General features: G+C 45.0%; 1 protein-coding gene across 1 annotated transcript in view; it reads left to right on the forward strand.

Annotated features, from left to right (window-relative positions):
- The window catches only part of LOC144480823 (disintegrin and metalloproteinase domain-containing protein 12-like), a 308106-nt gene that overhangs the window by 168359 nt on the left and 118505 nt on the right, over positions 1-21242 (forward strand). The window contains exon 13 of the mRNA XM_078200476.1: positions 19268-19360. Coding sequence (XP_078056602.1) covers positions 19268-19360 — 93 coding nt within the window. The remainder of the gene's footprint in view (positions 1-19267; positions 19361-21242) is intronic.

Genomic DNA, 21242 nt, shown 5'->3' on the forward strand with positions numbered 1-21242 from the left:
ACTGTTGTGGGTCAGATTGCAAACAATGATGAGACAGAGTACAGGAATGAGATAGAGAATCTGGTAAACTGGTGCAGCAACAATAATCTCTCCCTCAATGTCAACAAAAGGAAGGAGATAGTCATCGACTTCAGGAAGCGTAAAGGAGAACATGCCCCTGTCTACATCAACGGGGACGAAGTAGTAAGGGTCGAGAACTTCAGGTTTTTAGGTGTCCAGATCACCAACAACCCGTCCTGGTCCCCCCATGCCAACACTATAGTTAAGAAAGCCCACCAACGCCTCTACTTTCTCAGAAGACTAAGGAAATTTGGCATGTCAGCTACAACTCTCACCAACTTTTACAGATGCACCATAGAAAGCATTCTTTCTGGTTGTATCACAGCTTGGAATGGATCCTGCTCTGCCCCAAGACTGCAAGAAACTACAAAGGTTGTGAATGTAGCCCAATCCATCACGCAAACCAGCCTCCCATCCATTGACTCTGTCTACACTTCCCGCTGCCTCGGCAAAGCTGCCAGCATAATTAAGGACCCCATGCACCCTGGACATTTTCTCCTCCACCTTCTTCCGTCGGGTAAAAGATACAAAAGTCTGAGGTCACGTGCCAACCGACTCAAGAACAGCTTCTTCCCTGCTGCCATCAGACTTTTGAATGGACCTAACTCACATTAAGTTGATCTTTGTCTACACCCTAACTGTAACGATAACACTACATTCTGCACTCTCTTGTTTCCTTCTCTATGAACGGTGTGCTTTGTCTGTATAGCGTGCAAGAAGAAACAATACTTTTCACTGTATATTAATACATGTGACAAGAATAAATCAAAATCAAAATCATCCCCATACAAAACCAAGCTGCCTGTCACCGGGTGGCATAGTGGCATAGTGGTTAGCACTGCTGCCTCACAGCGCCAGCGACCCGGATTTGATTCTGGCCTTTCGTCACTGTCTGTGTGGAGTTTGCACATTCTCCCCATGTCTGTGTGGGTTTCCTCCGGGTGCTCCGGTTTCCTCCCAGCCTCCAGAGATGTGCGGGTTAGGTTGATTGGCCATGCTAAATTGCCCCTTAGTGTCAAGGGCTTGGCAGGTAAATATGTGGGGTTGCAAGAATAGGATCTGTTTGGGATTGTGGTTTGTACAGACTTGATGGGCCGAATGGGCTCCTTAGAGTCATAGAGGTTTACAGCATGGAAACAGACTCTTTGGCCCAACTTGTCCATGCCGCTTTTGTTTTTAAACCCCGAAGCTGATCCCAATTGCCCAAATTTGACCTATATCCCTCTATGCCCATTTTACCCATGCAACGGTCTAAATACTTTTTACAAGACAAAATTGTACCTGCCTCTACTACTACCTCCAGCAGCTTGTTCCAGACACTCACCACCCTCTGTGTGAAAAAATTGCCCCTCTGGACACTTTTGTATCTCTCCCCTCTCACCTTAAACTCATGCCATCTATCATAGAAATCATAGAAACCCTACAGTACAGAGAGAGGCCATTCGGCCCATCGAGTCTGCACCGACCACAATCCCACCCAGGCCCTACCCCCATATCCCTACATATTTTACCCGCTAATCCACGCATCCCAGGACACTAAGGGGCAATTTTAGCATGGCCAATCAACCTAACCCGCACATCTTTGGACTGTGGGAGGAAACCGGAGCACCCGGAGGAAACCCACGCAGACACAAGGAGAATGTGCAAACTCCACACAGACAGTGACCCAAGCCGGGAATCGAACTCAGGTCCCTGGAGCTGTGAAGCAGCAATGCTAACCATTGTGCTACCGTGCTGCCCCAATTAACCAATCTAGTCCTGGACTCCCCTACCTTTGGGAAAATATATTGACTATCTAGCTGATCTGTGCCCCTCATTATTTTATAGACCTCGATAAGTTCACCCCTCAGCCTCCTACACTCCAGAGAAAAAAGTCCCAGTCTATCCAGCCTCTCCTTATAACTCAAACCATCAAGTCCCGGTAGCATCCTAATAAATATTTTCTGCACTCTTTCTAGTTTAATAATATCCTTTCTATAATAGGGTGACCAGAACTGCACACAGTATTCCAAGTGTGGCCTTACCAATGTCTTGTACAACTTCAACAAGATGTCCCAACTCCTGTATTCAATGTTCTGACCAATGAAGCCAAGCATGCCGAATACCTTCTTCACCATTCTGTCCACCTGTGACTCCACTTTCAAGGAGCTATGAACATGTACCCCGAGATCTCTTTGTTCTGTAACTCTCCCCAACGCCCTACCATTAACTGAGTAAGTCCTGCCCTGGTTCAATCTACCAAAATGCATCACCTCGCATTTATCTAAATTAAACTCCATCTGCCATTCGTCAGCCCACTGGCCCAATTGATCAAGATCCAGTTGCAGTCCGAGATAACTTTCTTCACTGTTCACTATGCCACCAACCTTGGTGTCATCTGCAACTTACTAACCATGCCTCCTATATTCTCATCCAAATCATTAATATACATGACAAATAACAGTGGACCCAGCACTGATCCCTGAGGCACACCGCTGGTCACAGGCCTCCAGTTTGAAAAATAACCCTCCACAACCACCCTCTGACTTCTGTCATCAAGCCAATTTTGTATCCATTTAGATACCTCACCCTGGATCCCGTGAGATTTAACCTTTTGCCACAAACTACCATGTGGTACCTTGTCAAAGGCCTTGCTAAACTCCATGTAGACAACATCAACTGCACTGCTCTCATCTACCTTCTTGAAAAAAAGCCCAATCAAATTTGTGAGACATGATTTTCCACTCACAAAGCCACGCTGACTGTCCCTAATCAGTCCTTGTGTCTCTAAATGCCTGTAGATCCTGTCTCTCAACATACCTTCCAACAACTTACCCACCACAGGTATGAGGCTCACTGGCCTGTAGTTCCCAGGCTTTTCCCTGCACCCCTTCTGAAACAAAGGTACAACATTTGCCACTCTCCTCACCCGTGACTATCAATGATTCAAATATCTCGGCGAGGGGACCCGCAATTTCCTCCCTAGCCTCCCACAATGTCCTGGGATACACTTCACCAGGTCCCGGGGATTTATCTACCTTGATGCGCTTTAAGACTTCCAACACCTCCTTTTCTGCAATATATACATTTCTCAAAACATCACTATTTATTTCCCCAAGTTCCCGAACATCATGCTTTTCTCAACAAATGAGAAATATTCATTTCGGATCTCACCCATTTCTTGCCCATGCATCCTTCTGCACTGTCGGGATTCTATGATGATTGTAATGAATGGCGGAGCAGGCTTGAAGGGCCAAATGGCTTACTCTTGCTTCTAGTTTCTCTTTATTTCTATGTATGTTCCTAAAAGCAATCATTTAGATGTCTCTTTATGTCAATTTCATTCAAATACAACCATTTAGCTATCATTTGATATCAGTGGTATTCAAAAGCAATCTCTTGACTATCATTTAACATTATAAATAATGTTACTAACAATAATATTATCCATTGCCCCAAAGCACAGTGCTCAAGCATTTTCAATTAATAACATGAATTAAGCATTCATATAACAAAAATGAAAACAGATGTTATAATTCAGGTCAGGAACTCCAAAGTGTTTTATGGAGCCCACCTGGATCGTAAGTTTCGCACTTTGAATTTGGTAAGCATGCGATGTTTCACCAAAAATGAAAATGCTGGAAAATCTGAACAGGTCTGGCACATCTGTGAGGAGAGAAAAGAGCTGACGTTTCCAGTCCAGATGACCTTTTGTCAGCTCTTTTCTCTCCTCACAGATGCTGCCAGACCTGCTGAGATTTTCCAGCATTTTCTCTTTTGGTTTCAGATTCCAGCATCCGGCAGTAATTTACTTTTATTTATGAGATGTTTCAATTCAGGTGTAATTCAAATGATCCACTAGGGAGCTTTTACCAAACAAAGTTTATTTAAGAATACAGTGAACATGTAAAGTAAGAAAACTAGCAATACCTTTTATCAATTACAAACAAAACGACCATGATAGTGTATAACCCTTGATGATTATAGGAAATGTCCCAATCAAACCAATATCCCATAAAGTAAACCACTTTCATAGGTTTAACACAACAAAGACTAATGCTCACGTGATACTGGAACTTATCCCTGTGGTTGAATGCTGCAGTTCTCTTGAGGCACACACAGACAAGCTTGGAGTCAGAACAGCTTGAGTCCCTTGGTTTGAGATCTGAGACCTGACTTTTCAGCCTTGTAACACACAAGCTTAACGTCTGTAGTTGGGAAAATGCTGGAATCCATCATTAAAGAAGAAATAGCAGGCCATCTGGATAAGAATGGTTCAATTAAGCAGACGCAGCATGGATTCATGAGGGGAAAGTCGTGCTTGACGAACTTGTTGGATTTTTATGAAGATGTGACTAGTGTGGTTGACGGAGGGGAACTGGTGGATGTGGTGTTTTTGGATTTCCAAAAGGCGTTTGGTAAGGTGCCTCACAAAAGGTTGCTGCAGAAGATTGGGTCACACGGAGTTGGGGGTAGGGTGTTAGCATGGATTGGGGATTGGCTGTCTGACAGGAAGCAGAGAGTCGGAATAAATGGGTGTTTTTCTGGTTGGCAGATGGTAACTAGTGGCGTGCCGCAGGGATCGGTACTGGGGCCTCAACTATTTACCATTCATATAGACAATCTGGAGGAGGGGACTGAGTGTAGGGTAACAAAGTTTGCAGACGACACAAAGATAAGTGGAAAAGTGAATCGTGTGGAGGACGTAGAAGGTCTGCAGAGAGATTTGGACAGGCTGAGTGAGTGGACGAGGATCTGGCAGATGGAGTATAACGTTAACAAATGCGAGGTTATTCACTTTGGAAGAAATAATAGCAAATTGGATTATTATCTAAATGGAAAGAAATTACAACATGCTGCTGTGCAGAGGGACCTGGGGGTCCTTGTGCATGAGACGCAAAAACCCATCTGCAGGTGCAACAGGTGGTCAAGAAGGCAAATGGGATGTTGGCCTATATCGCAAGGGGGATAGAATATAAAAGCAGAAATGTCTTGCTGCATCTGTACAGGGCATTGGTGAGGCCGCAGCTGGAATACTGTGTGCAGTATTGGTCCTCTTATTTGCGGAAGGATATATTGGCCTTGGAGGGAGTGCAGAGAAGGTTCACCAGGTTGATACCAGAGATGAGGGGTGTTGATTATGAGGAAAGACTGAGCAGATTGGGTTTGTATTTGTTGGAATTTAGAAGGCTGAGGGGGGATCTTATCGAGACCTATAAGATAATGAAGGGGCTGGATAGGGTAGAGGTGGAGAGATTCTTTCCACTTAGAAAGGAAACTCGAACTAGAGGGCACGGCCTCAAAATAAAGGGGGGTCAGTTTAGGACAGAGTTGAGGAGGAACTTCTTCTCTCAGAGGGTGGTGAATTTTTGGAATTTTCTGCGCACTGAAGTGGTGTAGGCTACCTCGTTGAATATGTTTAAATCACGGATAGATGGATTCCTGATTGGTAAGGGAGTTCGGGGTTATAGTGATCAGGCGGGTAAGTGGAACTGATCCACTTCAGATCAGCCATGATCTTATTGAATGGCGGGCAGGCTCGAGGGGCTAGATGGCCTACTCCTGCTCCTATTTCTTATGTTCTTATGTTCTTCTCGCAGCCCTCTGGATACACTCAGAACAGTTTGAAGTCAAAACAGCTTCCCAGAACTCCAGGGAGAGAAACACTGCTTTCAGTCTGAGGTCCACTTCATTCTGCACCAAAATGAAGCCAGCAGCTAAACAGAAAATGAATTCACAAGGAAGGAAAAAAAACTGTCTGAAAACACATGACCAGCCAACCAGTCTTCCTCCTTACAATGCAGGGTCATAAAAAGTCCCAGAGTAAAAATAAACTACCCCATTTAAACCATTGAAGTAGCAATAAAAGAACATCTACAGACAGCCCGGCAACGATGAGAGCTGAGGCCATGAGAGCTGCAGAGAACATGATTTTTAAAAAAACACCTCTTAAAGGTACACTGATGTCACACAGATTTTTCTATCCATTTAGCTGAATTTCTATAGCTTTAAACAGCCTTTAACGGGAAGGTTGTGCTAATGTAATTGGGTTAGCAATCCAGACCCATGCAAATATTCCAGCGGCATAGAATCATAGAACCCCTACAGTGCAGAAAGTGGCCACTCAGCCCTTCAAGTCTGCACTGACAACAATCCCACCCAGTTCCTATCCCTGGAACCCCACATATTTCCCCCGCTAATCCCTCTGACCTACACATCCCAGGATACTAAGGGGCAATTTAGCATGGCCAATGCATCTAACCCACACATTTTTGGACTGTGGGAGGAAACCGGAGCACCCGGAGGAAATCCACGCAGACACAGGGAGAAGGTGCAAACTCTACACAGACAGTGATCCAAGCTGGGAATCGAACCTGGGTCCCTGGTGCTGTGAGCCAACAGTGTTAACCACTGTGCCACCCGATGGGTTCAAATTCACCATTGAATTCAAATTAATAAAAATCTGGAATTGAAACCTAGTCTCAGTGATGGTAATTATGAGTCATAGATAGAGTCATAGACTCATAGAGTCATAGAGGTTTGCAGCATGGAAACAGGCCCTTCGGTCCAACTTGTCCATGCCGCCCTTTTTTTTTAAACCCTTAAGATAATCCCAATTGCCCGCATTTGGCCCATATCCCTCTATACCCATCTTACCCATGTAACTGTCTAAATGCTTTTTAAAAGACAAAATTGTACCCTCCTCTACTACTACCTCTGGCAGCTTGTTCCAGACACTCACCACCCTCTGTGTGAAAAAGTTGCCCCTCTGGACCCTTTTGCATGTCTCCCCTTTCACCTTAAACCTATGCCCTCGAGTTTTAGACTCCCCGACCTTTGGGAAAAGATATTGACTATCTAGCTGATCTGTGCCCCTCATTATTTTACAAACCTCTTTAAGTTCACCCCTCAGCCTTCTACGCTCCAGAGAAATAGTCCCAGTCTATCCAGCCTCTCCTTATAACTCAAACCATCAAGTCCCAGTAGCATCTTAGTAATCCTGAAATTAATATTAATTGTTGTAAAATCCCATGTGGTTCACTGCTGTTTTTTAGGGAAGGAAATATGTCACTCTTACCTGGTCTGGCCTACATGTGACTCCAGACCCACAGTAATGTTGCCAGAGGGCTGCTGCAGGGAAGCTGAGGGTGGGTTGGTGAGGAGAGGCTCCCAGCCTCTGTACAGTTTTTCCTAATTAATAAATGCCTTTTGTTTTCCTGATGGAGTCTGTGAATGTGCCTCATTACATTAGTGATGAAGGTGGGTTGGATTATGAGAACACTGCCTGTGGCTCGACACGTGTGATTATCCTGTTTTACTCAGAGTCTGAAGATAAAAGATACTAACATGAATGCCGATCTTTGGACAAATAGACCCAATTGAGATGTTGATATATTAACGTAAGAACATAAGAACAAGGAGCAGGAGTCGGCCATCTGGCCCCTCGGGCCTGCTCCGCCATTCAATAAGATCATGGCTGATCTTTTTGTGGACTCAGCTCCACTTACGCACCCGCTCACCATAACCCTTAATTCCTTTCCTGTTCAAAAATGTATCTATCAATAAATCTTGTATCAATAAATCAATGTATCTACCAACAACATCCTTGCCTTAAAAACATTCAATGAGGTAGCCTCAACTGCTTCACTGGGCAGGGAATTCCACAGATTCACAACCCTTCATGTGAAGATGTTCCTCCTCAACTCAGTCCTAAATCTGCTTCCCCTTATTTTGAGGCTATGCCCCCTAGTTCTAGTTTCACCCGCCTGTGGAAACAACTTCCCTGCTTCTATCTTATCTCTTCCCTTCATAATCTTATATGTTTCTATAAGATCTCTCCTCATTCTTCTGAATTCCAGTGAGTATAGCCCCAGTCTACTCAGTCTCTCCTCATAAACCAACCCTCTCAACTCCGGAATCAACCTCGTGAATCTCCTCTGCACCCCCTCCAGTGCCAGTATATCCTTTATCAAGTAAGGAGACCAAAACTGTACACAGTACTCCAGGTGTGGCCTCACCAGCACCTTATACAGCTGCAACATAATCTCGCTGTTTTTAAACTCCATCCCTTTAGCAATGAAGGACAAAATTCCATTTGCCTTCTTAATTACCTGCTGCACCTGCAAACCAACTCCTTGAGACAAGGACATCCAGGTCCCTCTGCACAGCAGCATGCTGCAATTTTTTACCATTTAAATAATAGTCCATTTTGCTGGTATTCCTCCCAAAATGGATGGCCTCACATTTACCAACATTGTTCTCCATCTGCCAGACCCTCACCCACTCACTTAGATTATCTATATCCCTTTGCAGACTTTCAGCGTCCTCTACACTTTGCTCTTCCACCCATCTTCGTGTCATCTGCGATTTTGACACACTACACTTGATCCCCAACTCCAAATCATCTATGTAAATCATAAACAATTGCGGTCCCAACACTGATCCCTGAGGCACATGATCGCCAACCAGAAAAACACCCATTTTTCTCCACTCCTTGCTTTCTGTAGTTAACCAATCCTCTATCCATGCTAATACATTACCCGTAACACCGTGCACCTTTATCTTATGTAGCAGTCTTTGGTGCAGCACCTTGTCAAATGCCTTCTGGAAATCCAGATACACCACATCCATAGGTTCCCCATTGTCCACTGCACATGTAATGTTCTCAAAGAATTCCACCAAATTAGTCAAACATGACCTGCCCTTCATGAACCCATGTTGCATCTTACCAAAGGGACAATTTATATCCAGATGTCTCGCTATTTCTTCCTTGATGATAGATTCAAGCATTTTCCCTACTACAGAAGTTAAGCTAACTGGCCTATAGTTACCTGCCTTTTGTCTACCTCCTTTTTTAAGCCAGACACTGAGGTATGGATGCAAAGTGGATCTGAATTGGCTGATGGAGTCAGAGGTTTAGAAATGTACAGAAAAAAATGAGAAAATAACTCTCAGAAGCAAGAGCTGTGACTTTGAGATTTTAAATTTTTTAAAAAAAGAGTTGCTGCAGAGTTTTGTTTTGAATAAGGAGATAAGAGAGCACATAGAGTGTAGAAGAAATGCCCAAGGAGCTGCAGTTTGGTCTCGAGTGAAGAAGCCGTGTCTCTGGGGTGGCTGAGGGATTGCAGGCACTGGGGTTCTGAGGTTTTGGAGAGAAGAGTCGTCCTCAACCTGTTTGAAAGGAAGAAGCTAAAGAGTTTTAAAAACAGTACCAAATGGATGGCAATGGATCTTGCAGTGAAATTGAGAAAAGAAATGGGCACATCAAAAGCAGCCAAAAGAACAAACACGCTGCAGATATTACTGGAAGGGCTTTCTACCAGTAAAAGAGACCTTGTAAAAGTTTTTTAAAATCATTCAAAAAGGAGCAGTCAGGATTCGTGCCAAGACTTCAAAAGCATTGGGATAAACACAGAACCAGCAGCTGCTCACAGTTCTTAAACAAATCACAGTCTGAGAGCGATAATGCATTTAAAATGGTCATACATTTAATGCAGCAACCACAAGAGGAAAGAAATGGCTATGGATAGGAAAATTGGAGCAGGCTCCAGATGGAGGGAAACTCTCAAAAAAGGTCTATAAGTCACCAATACCTCAGGGAAGAGGCAAGAGAAGACCTCAAAGGAAGCAATGAAAACCTCAAAGGAGGCAACGCAAGGTCCCAGAAGGAGGGCAATGAAAGACACTAAATTACCAAATGAAGAGCAGCAAGAGAATTGCAGAATGGAAACAAGACAATGCTTCATCAGGGACATCCCTGACCAAGTGTGAAACCACAAAGGGTTAGCTGAAGTTAAGAGAAGTGAATGTTGCCTCCCGGGTTTGGCGGGTGGGGAGGGGGGGCGGGTTGGTGGGCTGGACATCGGGGCGCTCTGAGGCGGAGCGGGGTCAGGGCTGGCCCGGGAATTGCTGTGGGGGCTGGAGGGGCAGCACTGTGGGGTCCCAGGCTGGCCAGCAATTGAGCTGGCCAGAAAACGGGGAGACTGACAGATCGGAACCACTGCGCATGTGCAGAGTTCCAGAACTGTCAGACTCCGGCGTGAATAGGCCCCACCCCCCCTGGGTTTTTAATGATATTCACGACTGGAACCTCTGTATTGCACAGAGTGGGGAGATTCGGGTCTGAGGTTGCACTGAAAAAATAATCTTGACCCAGAACAGTTTTCCACCAATTCAGCGCTTTTGGGTGAATCGCCCCGCCCCATGTTTCAAATCCCTTTGTCCTCGCTGACAGATCAACTTAATTGGCCAGGCCTGGTTTAAGAAATTGAATTCGTATAATTTCCTTGAGAGTTGGTCTTCTGCAGCTCATCAGGGTGTTTTGTCTTTTCAGAGATAGTGAGGTGTCAGATGCCAGAAAGTTCCTTTGTTTATGTCATAGCCAGCCTTGGCTTCAAACCTTTTAAAGTCTGTGTCCAGTTTTTAAATAATTATAAATTAGCCATGATGGCATATATATTTTATAAATGTATAGAATGAGATCTCATTCTCTGGATGAGGAATTCAGTTTGAAATCATAGAGATGTTACAGAAGGAGGCCATGAGTGGCACAGTAACACAGTGGTTAGCACTGCTGCCTCACAGCGCCAGGGACTCGGGTTCGATTCTTGGCTTGGGTCACTGTCTGTGTGGAGTTTGCATGTTCTCCCCGTGTCTGTGTGGGTTTCCTCAGGGTGCTCCGGTTTCTTTCAACATCATTAAAGACATGCAGGTTAGGTGCAATGACCCGAGCAGGTGCCGGACTGTGGCGACCTTTCACAGTGACTTCATTGCAGTATTAATGTAAGCCTACTTGTGACTAATAAACTTTACTTTACATTCGGCCCATCTTGTCAATGCCAGCCCGAGGACACACAGGTCTCCTTTCTACTCCCACCTTCCTGCACGCAGCCCAAAGCCCTGCAGCTTACAGCACTCACGATGCAATTATATAGATTGGCGAGGCTGGTGCAGATATCCTTGGAGAAGAACAAAGAAAAGTGCAACACAGGACAGGTCCTTCAGCCCTCCAAGCCTAGGCTGATGATGATGCCCGAACAAAACAAAAAAAAACACCTTCTGTCCTTACTCGGTCCGTATCCCTCTATTCCCTCCCTATTCATCTACCCATCCAGATGCCTCTTAAATGTTGTTAATGTACCTGCTTCCACCACCTCCTCTGGCAGCACATTCCAGGCACCCACCACTCTCTGCATGAAAAACTTGCCCTGCACATTTCCCCTTAAACTTTCCCCCTCTCACCTTGAACCTGTGCCCTCTTGTAAATTACACTTCCACCCTGAGAAAAAAACTCTGACTCTCCACCCTGTCTATGCCTCTCATAATTTTACAGTAAACAGGTTAAAGCCCAACAGGTTTATTTGGAATCACAAGCTTTCGGAGCGCCGCTCCTTCATCAGGTGAGTGGAGAGGTAGGTTTCACAAACACAGCATATATAGACAAAGACAATTGCAAGACAATGGTTGGAATGTGAGTCTTTACAAGTACAGACAGTGCGAGTGGAGAGAGGAATATTCACAGGTTAAAGAGATGCGAATTGTCTCAAGCCAGGACAGTTAGTAGGATTTTGCAAGCCCAGGCCAAATGGTGGGGGTTACATGTAGTGTGACATGAATCCAAGATCATGGTTGAGGCTGTCCTCATGCGTGCGGAAGTTGGCTATCAGAGGTCCCAGCACTGATCCCTGTGGAACACCAATAGCTACAGATCTCCATTCTGAAAAACATCCTTCCACCGCTACTCTCTGTCTTCGATAAATAAGCCATGATGTGGAAATGCCAGCGTTGGACTGGGGTGGGCACAGTAAGAAGTTTCACAACACCAGGTTAAAGTCCAACAGGTTTATTTGGTGGCACGAGCTTTCGGAGCGCTGCTCCTTCACCAGATAAGTGCAGTGCAGTAACCTGGTATTGTGAGACTTCTTACTGTGCTATAAGTAACCAAGCCAGTTTTGTATCCATCTAGCCAGCCCACCCCGAATCTCATATGATTTTAGTTTTTGTACCAATCTGCCATGTGGGACTTTATAAAAGTCCATATAAACGACATCCACAGCCCTTCCCTCATCAATTTTCTTTGTCACCTTTTCAAAAAACTCAATCAAGTTGGTGAGACGTGACCTTCCCCATATAAAAGCATGCTGCCTGTCATTAATTAGTCTATTTTCATCCAAATGTGCAAATATCCCTCTGTATCTTCTCCAAAAGCTTCCCCAGCACTGACGTCAGCCTCAGTGTCCTATAATTTCCTGGATTATTCCTGCTTCCTTTCTTAAAAAAGGGAACAACATTGGCTATTCTCCAATCCTCTGGAACCTCACCTGTGGGTCAAAGAGGATGTGAAGATATCTGTTAAGGACCCAGCTACCCAACACCCAAGATGGCGCTGGAGCGAGATGACTTCTTGCAAGCTGTGCCCAAGATACCTTCCAATTCCCAGTCAATATGGGGGAAGTTAAAGTCACCCACCACAACTACCCTGCTTTTTTCACACTTTTTCAGTACTACACAACTGCTCCCTGTCTCTTGTGGACTGTTGGGAGGTCTATAGTACGCTCCCAACATTGTGATTTCACTCTTCCTCTTCCTGAGCTCCACCCATAATAAATCACGACACAATCCCTCCAAATGTTCCTCCCGCAACACAGCTGTGATCTGCTCCTTAATCAGTAATGCGACTCCCCACCCCTTTTGTTTCCCCTTGCAAGCTGTGCCCAACATACCTTCTAATTCTGTCTTTTACTCTCATTCAATGCTTCTAAAGCTTCATTCTAACTCTTTTAAACTTTGGACTTACCTTGCATTACCTTCTTTATGAACGGTATGCTTTGTATAGCATGCAAGAAACAATACTTTTCACTGTATGCTAATACATGTGACAATAATAAATCAAATCAAATATTTCTTCCCTTGCCTCTCGCAGTAACCTGAGATAGATACCATCTGGCCCCAGGGACTTGTCTACCTCAATGCAATTTAGGGTACCCAATACTTCCTCCTTCGATGCATTGACATTCTCTAGAGCGTTCACACACACCTATCCATGGCCTCAACACCTGTCATGTCCTTCTCCTTGGTGAATACCGATACAACGTACTCATTAAGGATTTAACCCACTTCCTGTGGCTCCATGCTTTACTTCCCTCCATTGTCCTTGAGTGGGCCTACTCTTTCTCTTGCTACCCTCTTATTCCTAATATATGCATAAAAAGCCTTGGGATTCTCCTTGACCCTGTTTGTAAAGACATTTTATGGCCCCTTTTAGCCCTCCTAATTCCATGTTTAAGTTCCTTCCTACTTTCACTGTACTCTTCAAAAGGGCTTCTTCAGTTTTTAGATGCCCAGACCTATCATATGCTTCCCTTTTTCTTTTGACTAAGTTTACAATTTCCCTTGCCATCCATGGTTCCCGAATCCTGCCATTTCTATCCTTCACTTTTGCGGGACAAGCCTGTCCTGCACTTCAATCCACTGGCCTTTAAAAACCTCCCACATACCAGACGTGGATTTACCCAATCCACATTCCTCAGTTCCTGTTTAATTTGGATGTGATTGGCCCTTGCCCAATTAAGCACCCTCACTCGAGGGCCACTCTTGTCCTTATCCATGGCTATCCAAAATCTTATGGAATTATGGTCACTAAGACCAAAATGCTCCCCCACTGAAACATCGATCACCTGGCCGGGCTGATATCATAGAAATCATAGAAACCCTACAGTGCAGAAGGAGGCCATTCGGCCCATCGAGTCTGCACCAACCACAATCCCACCCAGGCCCTACCCCCACATATTTTACCCACTAATCCCACTAACCTACGCATCACAGGACTCTAAGGGGCAATTTTTAACCTGGCCAATCAACCTAACCCGCACATCTTTGGACTGTGGGAGGAAACCGGAGCACCCGGAGGAAACCCACGCAGACACGAGGAGAATGTGCAAACTCCACACAGACAGTGACCCGAGCCGGGAATCGAACCCGGGACCCTGGAGCTGTGAAGCAGCAGTGCTAACCACTGTGCTACCGTGCCGCCCCATACCCCAATACCAAGTTTAGTATGGCCACCTCCCTACTGAGAGGTGCAAGGGAGGAAATTGCTGGGGCCTTGAGAGAAATCTTTCTGTCCTTACTGGCTACACTGGAGGTCCCAGAGGATTGGAGAATAGCCAATGTTGTTCCTTTATTTAAGAAGATAGCAAAAATAATCCAGTAATTACAGGCCGGTGAGCCTTACATCAGTGGTAAGGAAATTATTGGAGAGGATTCTTCGAGACAGGATTTATTCCCACTTGGAAATAAGTGGACGTATTAGTGAGAGGCAACATGGTTTTGTGAAAGGGAGGTCATGTGACGAAGATGATTGATGAGGGTAGGGCAGTGGGCATGAGATCAGAGGTGAGCTGGCAAGGTGGATACAAACTGGCTCAGTCAAAGAAGACAGAGGATAGCAGTGGAAGGGTGCGTTTCTGAATGGAGGGCGCTCCTCAGGGATCAGTGCTGGGACCTTTACTGTTTCTAATATATATCAATAATTTGGACGAAAATGTAACTGGATTGATTAGTAAGTTTGCGGATGACACAAAGGTTGGTAGATTTGCGGATAGCGATGAGGACCATCAAAGGATACCCCAGGATATAGATCAGTTGGAGACTTGGGCGGAGAGATGGCAAATATGAGGTAATGCATTTTGGAAGGTCTAATACAGGAAGGAAATATACAGGAAATGGCAGAACCTTTAAAAGTATTGATGGGCAAAGGGATCTGGGTGTACAGGTACACAGGTCACTGAAAGTTGCAACCCCGGTGGAGAAAGTAGTCAAGAAGGCATATGGCACGCTTGCCTTCATCGGCCGAGGCATTGAGTTTAAAAATTGGCAAGTCATGTTGCAGCTTTATAGAACCTTAGTGAGGCCGCACTTGGAATATAGTGTTCAATTCTGGTCGCCACACTACCAGAAAGATGTGGAGGCTTTGGAGAGGGTACAGAAAAGATTTACCAGGATGTTGCCTGGTATGGAGGGCATTAGCTATGAGGAGAGGTCAGAGAAATGTGGTTTGTTCTCACTGGAACAATGGAGATTGATGGGCAACCTGATAGAAGTCTACAAGAATATGAGAGGCATGGACAGAGTGGATAGTCAGAAGCTTTTTCCCAGGGTGGAAGAGTCAATTGCTAGGGGCCATAGATTTAAGGTGTGAGGGGCAAGGTTTAAAGGAGATGTACGAGGTAGGTTTTTTACACAGAGAGTACTGGGTGCCTGGAACGCGCTGCCGGGGAGGTAGTGGAAGCAGATATGATAGTGAGTTTTAAGGGGCGTCTTGACAAATACATGAATAGGATGGGAATAGAGGGATATGGTCCCTGGAAGGGTAGGGGGTTTTAGTTCAGTCGGGCAGCATGGTCGGTGCAGGCTTGGAGGGCCGAAGGGCCTGTTCCTGTGTGTAATTTTCTTTGTTCTTTATTCTTTGATTTGAGGTGATAATTGCACAATGAGAAACCACTTCTTTATGGAGGGAATTATTTGGGTCTGGAATGTACTGCCTGGGAATTTGATGGAAGTAGATTCAGTTGTGGCTTTCAAAAGATCATTGGATCATTATCAAAGAACAAAGAACAATACAGCACAGGCCCTCCAAGCCCGTGCCGCTCCCTGGTCCAAACTAGACCATTCTTTTGTATCCCTCCATTCCCATTCCGTTCATGTGGCTATCTAGATAAGTCTTAAATGTTCCCAATGTGTCCGCCTCCACCACCTTGCCTGGCAGCGCATTCCAGGCCCCCATCACCCTCTGTGTAAAATATGTCCTTCTGATATCTGTGTTAAACCTCCCCCCTTTCACCTTGAACCTATGACCCCTCGTGAACGTCACCACCGACCCGGGGAAAAGCTTCCCACCGTTCACCCTATCTATGCCTTTCAAAATTTTATACACCTCTATTAAGTCTCCCCTCATCCTCCGTCTTTCCAGGGAGGACAACCCCAGTTTACCCAATCTCTCCTCATAACTAAGCCCCTCCATACCTGGCAACATCCTGGTAAACCTCCTCTGTACTCTCTCCAAAGCCTCCACATCCTTCTGGTAGTGTGGTGACCAGAACTGGATGCAGTATTCCAAATGCGGCCGAACCAACGTTCTATACATCTGCAACATCAGACCCCAACTTTTATACTCGATGCCCCGTCCTATAAAGGCAAGCATGCCATATGCCTTCTTCACCACCTTCTCCACCTGTGACGTCACCTTCAAGGATCTGTGGACTTGCACACCCAGGTCCCTCTGCGTCTCTACACCCTTTATGGTTCTGCCATTTATCATATAGCTCCTCCCTACATTAGTTCTACCAAAATGCATCACTTCGCATTTATCAGGATTGAACTCCATCTACCATTTCTTTGCCCAAATTTCCAGCCTATCTATATCCTTCTGTAGCTTCTGACAATGCTCCTCACTATCTGCAAGTTCAGCCAATTTTGTGTCGTCCGCAAACTTACTGATCACCCCAGTTACACCTTCTTCCAGATCGTTTATATAAATCACAAGAAGAAGAAAAATTGTAGCGAAATGGGAAAGGGTGCTACGAGGTTCATTGCTCTTACAAAAGGCTGGCACCTGCAAACTGGATTGAATGGCCTCCTCCGATGCTGTTATAGGAACATATGAATTAGGAGTAGGAGTCAGTTACCTGGCCCTTTGAGCATGCTCCACCATTCAATAAGATTATGGCTGCTCTGAATGTAACCTCAACCCCAGCTGTGCCTTAGAAATATTCAAAGACTCTGCTTCAGCTGTCTCTTGAAGAAAATAATCCCACAAACTCTCAGAGAAAACAATCCCATAAATCCATCTTAAATGAGTGATCCCTTATTTTTAAACAGTCACCACCTTGTTCTCGATTTCCTCACGGGAGGAACCATGCTCTCCACATCCACACTGTCAATACCTCGCAGGCTCTTAAAGGTTTTGATCAAGTCACCTCTTACTTTTCTAAACTCAAGTGGATACAAAACAAACCTCTCCAACCTTTCCTCATAAGATGACCTTCCTATTCCTAGTATCAGTCTTGTAACCTCCTTAAACTGGTCCGAACACATTTACACCTTTCCTTAAAAAAGGTGAACAATACTGTGCACAATACTCTAGATGTGATCTCACCAATGCCCTGTACAACCAAAGCATAACCTTCCTACTTTTGTAATCAATTCCCTTCATAATAAAAAATAATATTCAATTAACTTTCTTAATTACTTGCTGTACATGTATGTCAGCCTTTAGTGATTCATGCACAAGGACACCCAAACCCCTCTGCACCTCAGAACTCTGCAATCTCTCCCCATTTAGATAGTAAACTTTTTTATTCTCCTACAATGGACAATTTCATATTTGCCCACATTGTACTCCATTTGCCAGATCCTCACCCACTCACTGAACCTATCCATGTCCCTTTGTATCCTCCTTATGTTCTCTTCGCAATTTACTTTCCTACCTATAGCTCTTGGGGCTAAAGGAATCAAAGGATATGGGGGTAAGGGTATTGAATCAGCCATGATCATAATGAATGGCGGAGCAAGCTCAAAGGGCCAAATGGCCTGCTCCTGTTTTTTATGTTTCTATGTATGCATCATCAGCAAATTTGGCAACCATACCTTCAGTCCCTTCACCCAAGTAATTTAAAAATTGTAAAAGTTGTGGCCCCAGCACTGAGTAATGTGGCACACCACTCGATGCGCTGAACCGTTTGTCTCAAGTGACTTCACTTCAAAATGTATTCAGAAGACAACCTTTGACCCTCTGTTTCATACAGCACCTTTTACCACCAATGACTCATACCTACAGTACAGAAGGAGGCTATCGGCCCATTGGGTCTGCACTAACACTCCAAAAAATCATCCAACCAAGGCCCACCCCTGGACCAATCCTGTAACCCCACACATTTATCCCATTAATCCCCCTAACCTGGACATCTTGGGACACTCAGGGGAAATTTAGCATGGCCAATCCACCTAACCTACACATATTTGGACTGGTGCTATGAGGCAGCAGTGTTAATCACTGTGCCCCTTCAAAAAGTTGACCTTAGATCTTAGTTAGCCCAGTCCGTCACTCAAAACAGCCTCCCATCCATTGACTCTGTCTACACTTCCCTCGGCAAAGTAGCCAGCATAATCAAGAACCCCACACACCCCAGACATATTCTCTTCCATCTTTTTTCATCACAAAAAAGATAAAAAAGTCTGAGATTATGTACCAACCAACTCAAAAACAGCTTCTTCCCTGCTGCCATCAGACTTTTGAATGGACCAACTTCGCATTAAGTTGATCTTTCTCTACACTCTAGCTATGACTGTAACAACATTCTGCACTCTCTCGTTTCCTTCTCTATGAATGGTATGCTTTGTCTGTATAGCGCGCAAGAAACAATACTTTTCACTGTATGCTAACATATGTGACAATAATAAATCAAATCAAAAAGAACATTGCTTCCTCTACATTGCCCAATGAAACAGGGGTAGGTGCAGCACAAGTTAGGTACACTATAAAATTCTCTGTACTGCCCTCTCAAATAGTCCTAGATATTGAAGTGGACACATACAGAATAAAGCTGCCGCTACATTGTCCCATCAAACACTCCCAGAGCAAGTGTAACATGAATTAATATTCTACACAATCCAATCAAACACTCTTAGGACAGGTAAAGCATGTGTTAGAAAGAGTAAAGCTCCCTCTACATCAGCAGTGGGCAACCTGCGTCCTGAGGACCACATGCGCTGTGTGATCCATGAGTCATTTCGTTGACTGTTGCTCATGTACAGGACTACCACATTTCACTGATTTCCATCCGTGTAGCTTCTTTCCCACAGGTATGACTGAAGTGATACACGTGCAAAGCAAGGGTAGGTGAAGTGATGAGCGTGCTGATTACACACTGCATTGACTATGAGGGTCAGGCACTCTCTCTAAAATGTAACTGTTTATTCTGCTTTCATAATTTGAAGTTGATAGTTCTATTAATGCATGAATGATTCAGAATAGTCTATAATTCATTGTGTAATATTCAGCCTGTATTAAATGTATTCAATTTTAGTTAATCTTGTGGCCCACTCACTAGCCAAGGTTCTCCAACACTGCCTGAAACTATCCTCTCAGCCTTGACTGAGTGTAACTTCTCTTATCAAGTTAAGATGTCACCCCAGTAACTGGTATTTTCTGTATTTGATTTGCCTTCAGGAATGTTCGGATTCCTGCTGTGAGCCATCGAACTGTAAATTTAAACCTGGTGCAAAATGTACATCCACCGGTGCCTGCTGTCAAGACTGCAAAGTAAGATCTCATCGGATCACTCGGTGTCACACTGAGCATGTTTTGGTACGGTTACAGACAGGAGGGAGACTCTTCAAACTGCACGGATTCCCTCTTACCACCTGTCTGTAAGCAGAAGGTGTTTGAATTGGTTTTGAAAGAATATAGGGTGGTGAGTTTGCCCAATCCCAATATTTTTGTGATCCAATTTTACTAAGAATCCGCAGCAAAGTCAAGTAAGGATTAACTTAAAAGGTTAATTTACTCCAAATGTTTAAAACCCACAAAAGGACAGTCTGTAATGTCCCACTCTACAAAGCAAAGGAACACAGAGAAATGAATTTTACAGCACACCGCAGAAGAATTAATATTGGTTTTAGTATGTTCCATAGTCCAAGATCAGATTCCAATGAGAAATTATTTTACGTAGATGAGTTCAGATGATTGAAGACAGTTGCTATCGGACTCGCTTTTCATAGATATTCATAGTATCCTACAGTGCAGAGTGAGGCTTTCAGCCCATCGAGCCTTCACCAACAACAATCCCACCCAGGCCCTATTCCCGTAACGCCACATATTTAACCTGCTAACACCCCCTGACACTAAGGGGCAATTTAGCATGGCCAATCAACACAACCCACACATCTTTAGACTGTGGGAGCAAACCTGAGCACACGGAGCAAAGTTTTCAAAATGTTAAAAATTATTTATTAGTGTCACATGTGGGCTTACATTAACACTGCAATGAAGTTACTGTGAAAATCCCCTGGTCACCACACTCCGGCCCATGTTCGGGTACACTGAGGGAGAATTTTTTTCAGACTGTGGGAGAAAACTGGAGTACCCGGGGAAAACCCACACAGATACGGAGAGAACGTGCAAACTCCACACAGACAGTGACCCAAGCTGGGAATCGAACCCAGGTCCCTGGTGTTGTGAGGCAGTTGTACTAATCACTGTGCCACCGTGCACTTAGACATGTTGGTGCAGATGTTGCAAAATAAAGTAGGCGCACAGAGACTGAGTCAGTTCTGTGGGTGATGCACATCAATTGGACACGAGGCTCGAAGCTTCAGTAAAAGAAGGCTTTTATTAACTAACAATGGAGCTATCAGAACTTTAACACACTATCCCAGACTGAAGGGGTCCCGTCCGAGCAGGGAGTCTTATACCTCTCCCAGGAGGCGGAGCCCGACTGGGATGTGCCACAACAGTAACAAACACAGGTGTAACAATCCCACCCTAACCCAACAGCAACATCAGTACAATCCCACAGTAACCTATATACATTCCTGTAGTACTGGCCAGCCCTGGCTCAGTACTATCCAGTGGGAACCAACGATGGTTCACCACATTCACCCCTCCTTTGAGAACAAAGGCCGGCGGGGTACGAAAACAGACTAAAATGTCAGCAGATTATAAGTTCAGACGGTCTGGAGGACCGCACCGTCGTTGTGACCTCCTCAATACCGGCGGTGACACCGGAGTAGGCACTTGCGGTGGCGTTCTCCCCAAAACGGCGTCCAGCTGTTCTCCCACGGACTCACAGGCCGGTTGATCCTGATGAGACGGTAGTGCAGGGGATCCTGACACATCCTGCGGTGGCGACCATCTTCGGGGCTCAGGCAAGCTGTGCATTGGAGTAAAACTGTTAAGCAATGGTCCCGATGCTGCCCGCGCTATGTCCGGGGAAGAAATAAGGGATAATTGATTCGTCACTGGGGGTATGGGAGCGACAGGAGTTGCTACGTCCCCTGCAGGCGCCAGGTCTCGGATCGAGACTGTGTCCTCTCGCCCGTCAGGATATGCCACATAGGCATACTGAGGGTTGGCGTGGAGGAGGTGGACCTGTTCGACCAAGGGGTCGGACTTGCGGGCCCTTACATGTCGCCGCAGGAGGACG

Source organism: Mustelus asterias, chromosome 1 (assembly GCF_964213995.1).
Source record: "Mustelus asterias chromosome 1, sMusAst1.hap1.1, whole genome shotgun sequence".
NCBI classification, from domain to species: Eukaryota; Metazoa; Chordata; class Chondrichthyes; order Carcharhiniformes; family Triakidae; genus Mustelus; species Mustelus asterias.